We start from the raw sequence: 12,825 nt of genomic DNA, 5'->3' as shown, positions 1-12,825 counted from the left end.
TTTCCTTAAGATGTTAAAGGCTGAATCACACTCCTCAGTCCAGGTAATGGGGTTCTTCACATTTTTGCAGAGCATGTTGGTTAGTGGGACAGCAGTAGTGGAGAAGTTGGGAATGAAACGTCGATACCATCCCACCAGCCCCAGGAAAGACCGGACCTCTTTCTTAGTTCTCGGTCTTGGACTACGTCGAACAGCTTCTACCTTGTCCACTTGAGGCCTCAGCTCCCCATTTCCTAGGTGGTATCCAAGGTAGTTAGTCTCTGACTTTGCCCACTCGCATTTAGCCACGTTTAAGGTCAGGCCAGCCTCTTGAATCTTACTCAGGGTCTTTTCAAGGTGCAGAAGATGGTCTTCCCAAGTCATACTGTATATGACGGCGTCATCCAGATAAGCGGCTGACCATTCTTCACAGCCTCTGAGGACTTGGTCCATCAGGCGTTGAAACGTTGCGGTGCCCCATGCAACCCGAACGGTAACACAGTAAATGAAATAGCCCCAGTGGGGTCCGGAATGCCGTGTAGGGTCTGGACGCCTCCTCCAGGGAACTTGCCAATACCCTTTGCAAAGATCCAAGGTGGTGATGTATTTGGCTTGGCCAATCCTCTCCAGAAGATCATCGATGCGTGGCATAGGGTAAGCATCAAATCTTGACTGGGCATTCAGTTTTCGAAAGTCAATGCAGATGCGCAAGGTGTTGTCTTTCTTCGGGACGATAACAATTGGGCTACTCCACTCACTCTTGGAGGGTTCAATAACTCCCAACTCCAGCATCGTCTCGATCTCTGCCTTCAGGGGTGCCACCAGCCTTTCAGGTACTCTGTACGGCCGCTGTCGGGAAGGTGTTGGATCAAGAAGGTGGATTTGATGTTGTACCCGGTTGGTCCGCCCAGGCCTCTGACGAAACAACGAAGGGTACTGGTCCAGAAGGTGGTGCAGCTCAGCTTGTTTGGACTCTTCCAGATGAAGCAGATCAACACCTGCTGGCTGTGCTGTCTCTCTCACCGTCGGCTCTGGTTGTTCGTCCTCCTGATCCCCTTCCACTTCCCGAATTAGCAGCGATGTTTCAGGTTTGCTGGGTGGCTCTTTCCACTCCTTCAGCAGATTAATGTGGTAAGTCTGTGTTGCCTTGCCTTTGTCAGGGTGATGAATTTCATATGTCACTGGTCCCATCTTGCGAACAACTGTGTAGGGTCCTTGCCATTTCATCAACAGTTTGTTCGATGAGGTAGGAAGCAATAACAGTACCTTTTTTCCAGGCTCCAGCTCTCGGGTTCTGGCGTGCTGGTCATACCATTTCTTTTGAGCTTTTTGGGCCTGTCGGAGGTTTTCTTGGGCCATCTCCCTGTAGCACTCCAGGCGGTCTCTCATTTCAAGGACGTACTGGACAATGCCCTTCTCCGACTTCGCCGTCTCATCCGACGAAGTGGCCTCCCAGCTCTTCCGCAGGAGATCCAGCGGCCCTTGGACCCGCCATCCATACAGGAGCTCAAATGGAGAAAAGCCTGTTGATGCTTGTGGTACCTCCCTATAGGCGAACAGCAAGAATGGTAGCCACTTGTCCCAGTCCCTTCCAGTGTCAGAGACGAACTTGCGGAGCATGTTCTTGAGCGTCTGGTTAAAACGCTCCACCAGTCCATCAGTCTGGGGATGGTATGGGCTGGTCTTAATCGCAGTGATGCCTAGCTGTCGATGCAGTAGCTTCATCAGCCGTGGACGTGAAATTGGTCCCTTGGTCTGTGAGGATTTCATCTGGTATCCCCACTCTGGAGAACAGCTGGATGAGGGCATTGATGATCTTGGGCGTAGTGATGGAGCGAAGAGGAAAGCCTCAGGATACCTTGTCGCATAATCACTGATGACCAGGATATATTGGTGACCTGCACTGCTCCGTTCAGAGGTCCCACAATGTCCATGGCGATACGCTGAAAAGGGACAGAGATCACAGGAAGAGGTAGTAAAGGTGCCCTATCCTGTCGGCGCACAGCACTGGTTTTTGGCATGTGGGGCAAGTGGTGCAGTAAGTCTGTACATCAGTGTACATGGAGGGCCAAACAAATCGTGAGCTTATGCGAGTGTATGTTTTCTGGAGTGCCATATGCCCTGCCCATGGAATACTGTGTGCTAAGTGTAAAACAATGGGACGACAACATGTAGGGACAACCAAACGGGTGAATTCAGGGGTTTGCATGTACAATACATCATTTATGATAACATATTTTTCCCCACACATGTCAGCTGGTTTTTCCCCAAACACTTTAGCAAACAGTGGTTTCAATGACTCATCAGCTTTTTGCAGTTCTGCAATGTTTTCTGGGACCTTCCAGCCATGAACTTCAAGACCCTCAATTTGGATCTCAGGGGCTGGGGTACCAAGACCTTTATCTAGTCGTCGTTGACGACGTGTCTTTCTGGGGCCCTTAGTCCCACCTTGCAACAGACTATGGTGTAAGTCGGGCAATGGCTGCAGACCTGTTTTTACCTGGGCTCGTGTTACAACCGGACAAGCAACATCAGCATGGCCAGAAGTGGTTACAAAGTTTCTGGTAGAATGCAAAAGTTCAGTAAGTACTGGTAAATCTCTTCCCAAAATCATGTCAGCAGGTAAATCATCAACAACAGCCACATTCAACAAATACGTTTGGTCTTGTACACACACATTAACTTCAGTTTGAGGGTACTGCTTTACATCCCCATGAACACATTGTACATCGACCAGATTAGCAAATGGAACATGTGACATGTGACTTCTTTTGAGCAAAGATAAAGAGCTACCAGTGTCCAACAAAGCATTCAAACATTGTCCATTTACAGTCACTTGAACATATTGTGTCTTGCATGTATTGTTCATATCAATGTCCTCCTCTCTTGGGACATAGCAAAACCCAGTCAGTTTAGATTTACGAACCGGACACACTGTTGCCTTGTGACCCGGTTGTTGACAGTAATAACAAACAAGTCTTTTCTCTGGAACTACTTTCTGTGCATGAGCAATTTTTGAATCAACATGAGGTTCATCAGAGCCACTGGGAAAGCTTTTAAAGTTACCTTTCGTGGGTTGAGAGCGCTGACTACCACGGTGAGCGTTGATGTACTGCTGAGCCAGTTTAGCAGCATCAAGTCCAGTTGTTGGCTCATGTTCCTTCACCCACACTCGAATCTCGTAGGGAAGAACACGGAGTAACTGTTCCAGGACGATTGTCTCACCGATCTCCTCCTTTGTATGCCGCTCAGGCTTCACCCAACGACGGTACAAGTTCCGCAGCCGATTATAAGTTTCAGTTGGTGACTCTCCAGCTGGAATAGAACCTGCACGGAACCGCTGACGGTAGGTCTCTGGAGAGATGTTGAACTTTTCCAAGAGCGCCTCCTTCAGGTCAGCGTAGATCTCTGCTCTGTCCTCATCCATAGCTAAGTATGCCTCCAGCGCCTGCCCGGTTAACAGTGGAACAAGACGATAACTCCACTCGTCCTCTGGCCACCTCCAGGTTCTAGCCAGACGTTCGAAGCGACGCAAGAAGTTCTCTATGTCCTCCCCCTGCTGGAAGACTGGCAACTTCGGCTCGGTTCGCAGCGTCGGCTGGCTGCTGGACCCCATGTTGGTTGGTGAGTCTCGGTCTCTCTGGTAAGCTGTACTTCTGCGCTGAGCTGGCGTTGGGAGCTCCATCCGTAGGCTCTCAACATCACTCGACCTCTCAGCTGGACGGACAGCTTGCAGAATCGACTCTCGTAGACTCTTTAGCTCCAGAAGATAACGCTGCTCTCTCTGCTCTTGAGCGCTCAGGAAATCACGCATCACAGCATACATCCCCCCTCCAGATGATGCAGCAGGAGAGACGGGTCTGACTTGAGGTGACGTGGACTTGGGACGAACGGATGGGAAATCCCCCTCTCTCTCATCCTCTGTAGAGTCGACAGAGTCCCAGGCCACATCCTTCTCAGCCACAGCTTTGGACTCTAGGCTTCCTGCCTCTCGTCACAGTCTTGCGAGTAGCCATCCCACTTCTGACACCAAATGTGAGACAACGGGTCTTCGCAGGCCCGTCGTCAGGCGAAAGGGTTCACCCAACCCAAAAAAGTTGACAAAAAATATAAAAATTTACCCAAAACAAAATGATGGCAATACTCGCAGAGATGTTAAGTGAAAAAAAATGACGATTTATTTACAGTGCTTGAGAGGTGAAACAATCCCAGTATAAAAATGACCAAAGCTATATACAAAGTAACAAAGAAAACACTGTACAAAAGAACAAAACAAACGGATAAATGTGTACATATACACACGCAAACTTTGAAATTGCTCACGGCAACCTACCCTGGTTTGGGGCTCCCTTTTATAACTCAAGCCCCGCCCCCTCGGATTAAACCAGGTTGAGGTAAGTATAAAAAGGTAAGTATGTACATATTTACAATAACACACAAATATACATAACTATAACATTCACTGCATGTTTTCAGATGTTAAATAAAAGAATATATACAAAAATAACAGAAATAAACAGATTGCAACAACAACGCAACATTTCCTACTTCCCTTTAAGACAAACAATGGACGAGTCGGCTTCGGTTGCTTCACACCAGCGCCACAAACTCTGGCACTACATAGCCAGGCCACTGGGTGGCGCTCAGGTTAGCCGGCCGATAGAAGGAGAGCAACGCGAAAGACCGACTACACAGACACAAACAAACACTGAACACAGGTAAGTTTACAACACAAAACAAAACCAAAAGAAAACGAAAAATAACTCCAAAATATATGTATGTGTGTGTGTGGTTATGCGCAGCGTGGATCACTGTCGGGGATGGAGATGGAGTGGATATGTTTGCGTGTATGTGAAACCAGTATGCTAATGGCGTGCGTGTGCACCCACATCGCCTCAGCAGGGAATTACAGAGGAGGAGTGAGGTAAGATGCAGTGTGTATGTGCTGCGCTAACCGACAGGGACAGGTCACTTTGTCACAGATGGCTACACCCCGTGAACAAGTGTAATAACACTGTTATGGTCTGTGTACTAACCATTTAATATTTAACACAGCATTGTTTGATGTCAATCCATGTAGCTTCATGATATTTATTTGATTATGTTGTTGTTTCAACTTGTTCTTGATGCTGAAAAAAAAGTTTAATCAATGATCTGAATATGCAAAAAGATAATACAAATTTAATTCATATGCTTAGCAAAAAAAGAAAAGAAAAAAAAGTTTAAAGTATGTACTTACTAGAAGCAGCAGAATAACCACATCTGAATGAATCTACAAAATAAAAAGGATGTTATTCATAAAAATTTTATATTTTTATAAAATTTTATCCAAGTATTTTATAAACAGAGCCAATCAGCCCTATACGCTCACTACTCAAGTTGTGCAGGGTCCCCGTAAATTACGCAAGGCCCCGCCTTCCCTTAGTGTCAAAGCGGAGCGGCACTTTCAATCTGCTGCAGAGACGAGGAAAAATAGGAAGGAAAGTGAGCAAGATAAGGGTAAGTGATGGATTGTATAAAGCTGATGTTGAAATGGTGGCTGTTGCATTGTGTTTTGTCGATTTAATTTGGCATTTCATGAGAGCTTTGTTATGTAACAACAGTGTCGTGCACTGTGTTATCGTGGGCACTTCAAAAGTGAATAATTTGAGGTAATTTATAATACAAATTCTTAAAAAAAAAAAAACTGCGGACAGGCTTAATAAAAATGCAAGTTCATTTTCTGACAGGAGGTGGCACTTATGGAACCACAGAAATACAAAGGAAGTCAAAACAGTATTTACATGTTTTCATTTACATGTTTGTTTGCACATATATATTTTTGCATTTTAATCTGGACTAAAACAAGCTAGTCTAGAAAAGAGATTATTATTTTTATTATTATGAACAACAATAATTAATAATACTAATTTTCATAACCCATTAGCAGGTGTTTTTGCTTTATTAAAGCATTAATCTTAAATTTTGATATATTTCTTTGAAAGTAATGGTCAAACATTTATAATTTAAAAAAAAAAAAGTATATAATATGAAATATACGCTTATCTGCACATTTATAACATGAAAGATAAATAAGAATTTTCTAAAACTTTACAATACGGTGTCAGTGTAGGATATGTGAATTGGAGGATGGGAGGTGGTGGGTAGGTGAAACTGTAGGTAGTGGGGGCCCCTTTTGAAAATCTGCCAAGGGCCCCCAAAATGCTAGGATCGGCTCTGTTTATAAAGAAAACTAGGCTAATTATCATTGATTTCAGTTTTTGTCCTACCTGCTCGTCTCCTCCTGCATTTATATATGATGGCTCCAGTGCCGAACACCAACACCAGAGCCAAAACTATCAGCACTGAGAGAATCGCTGATTTAAACGGTTCACCAGGATCGGATTCTGGAAAAAGTTAACAAAATGATTAGAAACACAGTTCTGTGACATTTGTAATTTTTTTCACAGCTCATTACCGCAGCTGCAGCTCCAAACACCAACATCAGAGCCAAAATTGTCAGAACTGAATTAATCACTGATTTAAATGGTTCCCTGTGATTAAACACTGAAACATTAACCACAGACTTAGAGACTGACTTCAATTGTTTTTGTTTTATTTGTTAGATTGTGTTTTCTGTAAGAGCTCATTACCCAAAGCGACGTCCAGTTTGTTGTCCAGACTGAGGTGTGTGACAGAGCAGGTGTATTTGTGTTTGTCTGCAGCACTGATCTCCAGACTCTTCCTCATCTGGTACGTCCCGTCATCATTGGGCAGCAGATCTCCTCCAGTGATCTCATGATCAGCTACAGGCTGCCCGTCTCTGAACAGGGTCAGGTTGATGTGACGAGGGTAAAATCCTGTTGCCAAACAACTCACACGAGACCCTTCGGAATCTGTGTTTTCTTTCTGGATGAGTCTGACTTGTGGTTTCACTGCAGAAGGAAAGACGGGCAAAGAAAAATTAGTAGAAGGGGAATATTACCTATAAATTAAAAAAATTATGGCTATTGGTTGTAGATTGCATTATACCTTTTCTGTTTAGTTGAGTTTGTCTCTTTTTAAGGTAATTCTTCAGCGTTTTTATGCAGGCTGGGTAATACAACTTCCCAAGACGTAGCTTGGACAGTTCAAGATCGGGTTTTATTTCTGGTTGCGTGTAATTTGAAAATACCTGGTATGTGAATTTTCCATCAAAAAAAAGCAGCTCATTAAATGTTGAGCCTCTATAAGCAGTTTTGCTTATTATTTGTCCAAGTTTATTGTCATTCTGTTCACAAAGACCCATCACCTGATGAACTTCATGACCTGTTAAGAAATAAAGACACATTTACGTCTATCAAGAGACTGTCATCCATCGCGAGCGCTTGTCTACGTAAAAAAGTCAGCCTCAACTGTCAACTCTACTGGCAATACAGGAGTACTGCATAACCACTCGGCTCTGTTGAACTGTTGCTCCATCTCGGATAAGGGCCCCTATCTAAACGAATTAATTACAGATACCAACTTGGACATGCTATTTCTTACTGAGACTTGGCAAACACCTAATGATTTCATCCAACTTAATCTGCTTACACCGAATGGGTATCAGTACTTGTCTAAGCCGCGTCTATCTGGTAAAGGAGGTGGCCTTGCGGTCATTGGTCATAACTCCATAACACGCACTCAGATGGTTTTTCACTATACTGAGACTTTTGAATACATGGCTTTGAAGGTCAGCTCAAACTGTCCCCTCACAATTATTCTGATCTATAGACCACCTAAACAGCAAAATGACTTTTTCTCAGAACTCAGCGAACTGCTAACACTTGCTTGTGCATCATCAGCCCAGGTCATCTTATTTGGTGACTTTAACATCCATGTTGATACACCCTGTTTTAATAGTACTCAGTTAAAGACTGTTCTGGACTGTTTCGATATTCATCAGAATGTCAACTTCCCTACTCACACTCATGGTCATACGCTCGACTTAGTCTGTACATCAGGTTTAAATAATATCTCTATCAGTGGACTGGCTACTCCAATTTCTGATCATAAGCTTATTATTTTTGACTTTACAAGAACCTGTCCAACTAAACATATTGGAAACAAAACCATCTCTTATCGTAAGTTCAGTGTTATCAATGTTGATTCACTTACTGCCTCTATTGCTTCATCTGTTATTTCTGATGTATTCAATCTTAATTGTCCATCTAAGATATATGATCTGTATCATTCTGCTATTGCTGTTTTTTTGGACGAGCATGCTCCAATCAGGACTAGGTCTGTTCCCATGTCCCGCTCCGCTCCATTGTACAACAAAGAGCTACGTGACATGAAAGCCAAAGGCAGACAACTTGAACACCTTTTTGGGAAAACAGGTTTAACTCTACACTTTCAGGCACTTTCAGATCATGTTAAGCACTACAATACTGCCTTGAATGCAGCTCACTCTTCCTATATTTCACAAACTATAAATACATCAAACAATAGGCCTAAATCACTTTTTAGCTTGGTGAACCGACTAGTTCAGCCTTCAATACGTAATGCCACTCTACATGAATCTGACGACTTATGTTGTTCTTTTTTAGGCTACTTCCAGGGTAAGCTGGATGCTTTATGTGGGACATTTGGAGCAGAATTGACCACTCCTACTTGTGGGCTAGCTCGTCCTATTCAATTGCTTGACAGCTTTTCCTTGACAAACCCCACCTTAATTAATGAATTCATACTGAAATCCAACTCTTCTTCGTGCTGTGCTGACCCTGCACCTACATTCCTTTTGAAACACTGTATCTCTGCTATTTCTGGTTCTATTTCACATTTTGTAAACATGTCTCTTATTTCTGCTACTGTTCCAGTTTCACTCAAAACTGCTGCTATCACTCCTATGCTTAAAAAGCCAACTCTGGACCCAGCTGACTACGCTAATTATCGTCCAATATCCAACCTACCATTTGTTTCTAAAATCATGGAAAAGGTTGTGGCCACTCAGTTGCAGTCATTTCTAGCTCACAATAAACACTTTGATATATTTCAGTCAGGTTTTCGTTCGCAACACAGTACTGAAACTGCTTTAGTAAGAGTTACAAATGACCTCCTTCTTTCTGGTGATTCGGGCAACCTTTCCATACTCTTATTACTCGACCTTAGCTCAGCTTTTGACACTGTGTCTCATAATCTACTACTCATGCGCCTCTCAGAGATTGGAATCTCGGGAGCTGTGTTAGCCTGGTTTTCCTCCTATTTGACAGACAGACAATACTACATTACCATGCATGATTACAAATCTCCCACTGTCCCTCTTAAACAGGGTGTGCCACAGGGCTCAGTTCTAGGGCCATTATTATTTATCATTTATATTATGCCCCTTGGACAAATTATTCGCCATCATGGTTTTCAGTATCACTGCTATGCCGACGATATTCAGATATATACTTTTTGCTGACCTGACTCTATTCACCAGACTGCTACTCTATTGACATGTGTCAACGAGTTAAAAACCTGGCTTAACTCCAACTCTCTCAGTTTGAACTTGACAAAAACAGAAGTTTTACTTGTCGGTCCCCCAACTTTAACAAAAAACATAACTAACCCCCCTAAAATTTACCATGATACTACATCGATTTTTCCAACTGCCACCGTCAAGAACTTAGGTATCATTTTTGACTCTTCACTAAATCTGGACGCTTATATTAGCAAACTCTCCAAAGCTGCATTCTTTCAACTTCGACGTATTGCCAAACTCCGTTCCTTCATGAGCCCAAAAGATGCTGAATCACTAGTACATGCATTTATCACATCTCGGCTTGACTACTGTAACACTCGTTTTTCTGGACTACCAGCATGCTCCATCTCCCGTTTGCAATACATTCAAAACTCTGCTGCAAGAATGTTAACATACACCAAATGGTCGGCTCATATTACTCCGATTCTTTTTAACCTCCACTGGCTACCCATGTCTTCTCATATCATTTATAAAATTATTCTGCTTACCTTTAAGTCACTTCACGGTCTTGCACCTACTTATCTCTCTGAACTACTTTCTCCATATACTCCTTCTCTTCTACTTCGATCATCTGGAGGGGAACTTCTTTGTGTTCCAAGATCTCGCCTTTCATCTATGGGAGGGAGATCTTTCTCTGTTATGGCTCCTAAATTTTGGAATTCATTGCCCCTGTGTCTCCGGTCAATAACCACACTGCATGAATTTAAGTCCAAACTCAAAACGTATTTGTTCAACCAATACTATTGGTCCTATGTCTCCTCTTAAACTGTTATGCACTGTACAAACTAAAGGTGCCTCAAATATCCTTTTGAGTACTCGAGGAACTTCAAAATGTAATTTAAGTGCCTCAAAGCTCTTTTTTTCATAATAGGGTTCCTGGAGGAACCATTTCAGTCTTTGCAGTTCTTGCAAGAACTTATGGGATCCTTGAAGCACTTTGTTTCCAGTTCTGAGGTTCTGGAGTCACCCTTTCATTACACTGAGACCTCAAAGTGCTCTGGAGGTTCCTGGAGGAACTCAAATTTTTTAAAAGGGTTTTTGTAAGATCTGTTAACATTGAAATGGTTCCTGGAAGCTCTGACTTGTATAAGCCAGCATCTGGAGGAACCCAGAGATTCATGTGACAGAAATGAAATAGGACTGATTATTATTATTATTGTTATTATTTACTTTTTTGGAATGGTATGGAACGTAATCACTTTTGTGGCACTTGGCATGTGAAAACAAAAAACTTGGGCATGATTAGAAAAGACTAAATAGTCTTACAAATTGTCAAAAAAAAGGGACATGCAAAATCTACAAATCAGCCACATATATCTAAAAATTATGTCTGAAAACACTGTTTTCAGCAATAGGGAATATACACACACAAGGCCATACAGGCAGTGGCTACACCATGGTATTACAGATTATTTTCTTTATTTCTTTGTCAGATTGCACTTTTATGCCTCCATTTGTTGGATTTTAAATACCTTTGTTGTATAACTTAAATACTGCAATAACTGAAAAATAGTTTTTAGTTTAGAAACAAATGTAAAATTATTTGAAGGTAGATATTGTTTTCCTGAAACTTTAAAGCAAACTGTCACGGTACAGAAACTCAAGATCCAATTGCGAGTCAATAATAAGTCTTTATTAGACAACTCCAATAATACAGCCACAGAGGAAGTGCGGATAATCCGGTGAAGCAGAATCTCCAGCTCAGGCAGCGCAAACGCTCCAATAGTCCACACTTTCCAGGGGGAAAGGAACAGCAACCAGGCGAAGAAAACTCGGGAACTAGAAGGACTGACAGAGAGCGAGACAGGACATGAACAACGATCCAACAATACCCCACAAACACGCCAGCCAGATATAGGCAGTGCAGACGAGCAACACCTGTACTGCTCTGATTACCTCGTCAGGTGCACGGTAACTAGGCAACGCTGACAAGCACAACGAGCAGAGCCACACACACACAGAATGAGCACACAGACCCATGAACCATGACAGTACCCCTTCCTCTAAGGCTGCATTTACACTGCAGGTCTTGATGACCAATTCCGATTTTGTGACTATATCCGATTTTTTGGACGACGTGCTTACATTTCTTTTAAAAGTGACTCGTATCCGATGTGTGCCTTTTACACTGCACTTGGTGAAACAAGCCAAAAATGGCATATATGACATCACAAATCAATTTGAATGGTACATTAAGTTTAATTTATTGACATGGAATTCATATAGAAACGCATCTATACATCAAAATAATTCTATATCCTAGTACAAATTCTTAAGGACAGTGATGTACGCAGCTCCGCTGAAAGCTTGCGAGTGGAATAATACTCAGGTGGTAGATATTAAGCATGTCACATCGTCTGTGTGTTTTTAGTAATTAAAACTAAATGCGTTCAGTGATTGTATATCAAAGGCAGGGACATGTTTGTGTGCATTTTATTTTGTGGTTTCAATGGAACGAACGGGACTGAAGCGCTCGTCTGAGCACGAGCTGTCATCACTAACAACAGCAGCAACTAGCACTCAGCGTGTTTCAAAAGCAACACATTTCAGCATCAAATCGCCTTTTATTTAACACAAACAAACGAAATTAATACTCTGCTACTCAACTAGAGATGTTTCATTTTTTACAGGTATGTCTGTACCGCGAAATGTTTCAAAAACCTCACTTTTCAATGACGCAGGAGTCACATTTACAGGGCAATATCCGATCTGACCGCTTACACGGCAGGCGCAAATGCACGTATCCGATTCAAATCTGATTTATTTCCACATATGAATGAGGCCTGAAACCGATCGGAGAATATCGGAATCCATGTGATTTTTTCCTGCTTACACGGTCGTGGGCCATATCCGATCTGTGCCACATGGGAGGAGGAAAAAAAAACAAAAACAAAAAAACCCGGAATTGGGTCACTTGAACCATGCAGTGTAAATGTGGCCTAAGAGCGCCTCCTGGCGCTCCCAGAGGAACTTACCTGACGATTGTAATCATCGATAAGGGAATGATCCAATATGTCTCTAGCAGGCACCCAACTCCTCTCCTCAGGACCGTAACCCTCCCAGTCCACCAAGTACTGGAATCCACGTCCCCTCCGCCTAGAGTCCAGAATACGATTTACCGAATAAACAGGTTCCCCATCTACGAGTCGCGGCGGTGGAGGAACCGGGGTTTGCGGATTAATGGTAGCATGAAAACGGGCTTTAATTTGGAAACATGAAAACGGGATGAATCCTCCTGTACGCGGAGGAAGTTTAAGACGGACTGCCACCGACTAATGATCTTGGTGACAGTAAACGGGCCAATGAATTTAGGAGCAAGTTTATTACAAACGGTACGGAGAGGAATGTTCTTAGATGAAAGCCACACTTTTGACCGGCGA

General features: G+C 42.9%; 2 protein-coding genes across 3 annotated transcripts; both read right to left on the bottom strand.

The window, feature by feature from the left end:
• Nucleotides 1–1,939: 1,939 nt before the first annotated feature.
• LOC131533845 (uncharacterized) lies at nucleotides 1,940–4,526 on the bottom strand. Its single transcript, XM_058766275.1, has one exon. It carries the CDS (start codon nucleotides 3,803–3,805, stop codon nucleotides 1,940–1,942), a length of 1,866 nt encoding a protein of 621 aa, XP_058622258.1. The 5' UTR covers nucleotides 3,806–4,526.
• Nucleotides 4,527–4,896: 370 nt separating this feature from the next.
• On the bottom strand, nucleotides 4,897–7,301 carry LOC131534646 (major histocompatibility complex class I-related gene protein-like). Of its 2 annotated transcripts, XM_058767651.1 has the most exons (6): nucleotides 7,195–7,301; nucleotides 6,991–7,107; nucleotides 6,612–6,893; nucleotides 6,249–6,365; nucleotides 5,219–5,251; nucleotides 4,897–5,108 (listed from the first exon to the last, which is right to left on the bottom strand). In XM_058767651.1, exons 1-6 carry the CDS (start codon nucleotides 7,286–7,288, stop codon nucleotides 5,092–5,094), a joined length of 660 nt encoding a protein of 219 aa, XP_058623634.1. In that variant the 5' UTR covers nucleotides 7,289–7,301; the 3' UTR covers nucleotides 4,897–5,091. The 2 variants fall into 2 exon arrangements, with proteins under 2 accessions (XP_058623634.1, XP_058623633.1); XM_058767650.1 differs by having other exon boundaries at nucleotides 6,991–7,301.
• Nucleotides 7,302–12,825: the final 5,524 nt, after the last annotated feature.

This window comes from Onychostoma macrolepis, chromosome 25 (assembly GCF_012432095.1).
Source record: "Onychostoma macrolepis isolate SWU-2019 chromosome 25, ASM1243209v1, whole genome shotgun sequence".
NCBI classification, from domain to species: domain Eukaryota; kingdom Metazoa; phylum Chordata; class Actinopteri; order Cypriniformes; family Cyprinidae; genus Onychostoma; species Onychostoma macrolepis.
This window is presented reverse-complemented; position numbering and strand designations above follow the sequence as displayed.

What these genes read in the sequence shown, in the direction of transcription:
- LOC131534646 (XM_058767650.1), bottom strand. Translation starts at nt 7,288, where the DNA reads ATGTGTCTTTATTTCTTAACAGGTCATGAAGTTCATCAGGTGATGGGT. An exon ending in CAAACTGGACGTCGCTTTGG is followed by an intron (nt 6,366 to 6,611) that starts GTAATGAGCTCT and finishes AACTTTTTCCAG; the next exon opens with AATCCGATCCTGGTGAACCG. An exon ending in ATGCAGGAGGAGACGAGCAG is followed by an intron (nt 5,252 to 6,248) that starts GTAGGACAAAAA and finishes TTTATTTTGTAG; the next exon opens with ATTCATTCAGATGTGGTTAT.
- LOC131533845 (XM_058766275.1), bottom strand. Translation starts at nt 3,805, where the DNA reads ATGTATGCTGTGATGCGTGATTTCCTGAGCGCTCAAGAGCAGAGAGAG.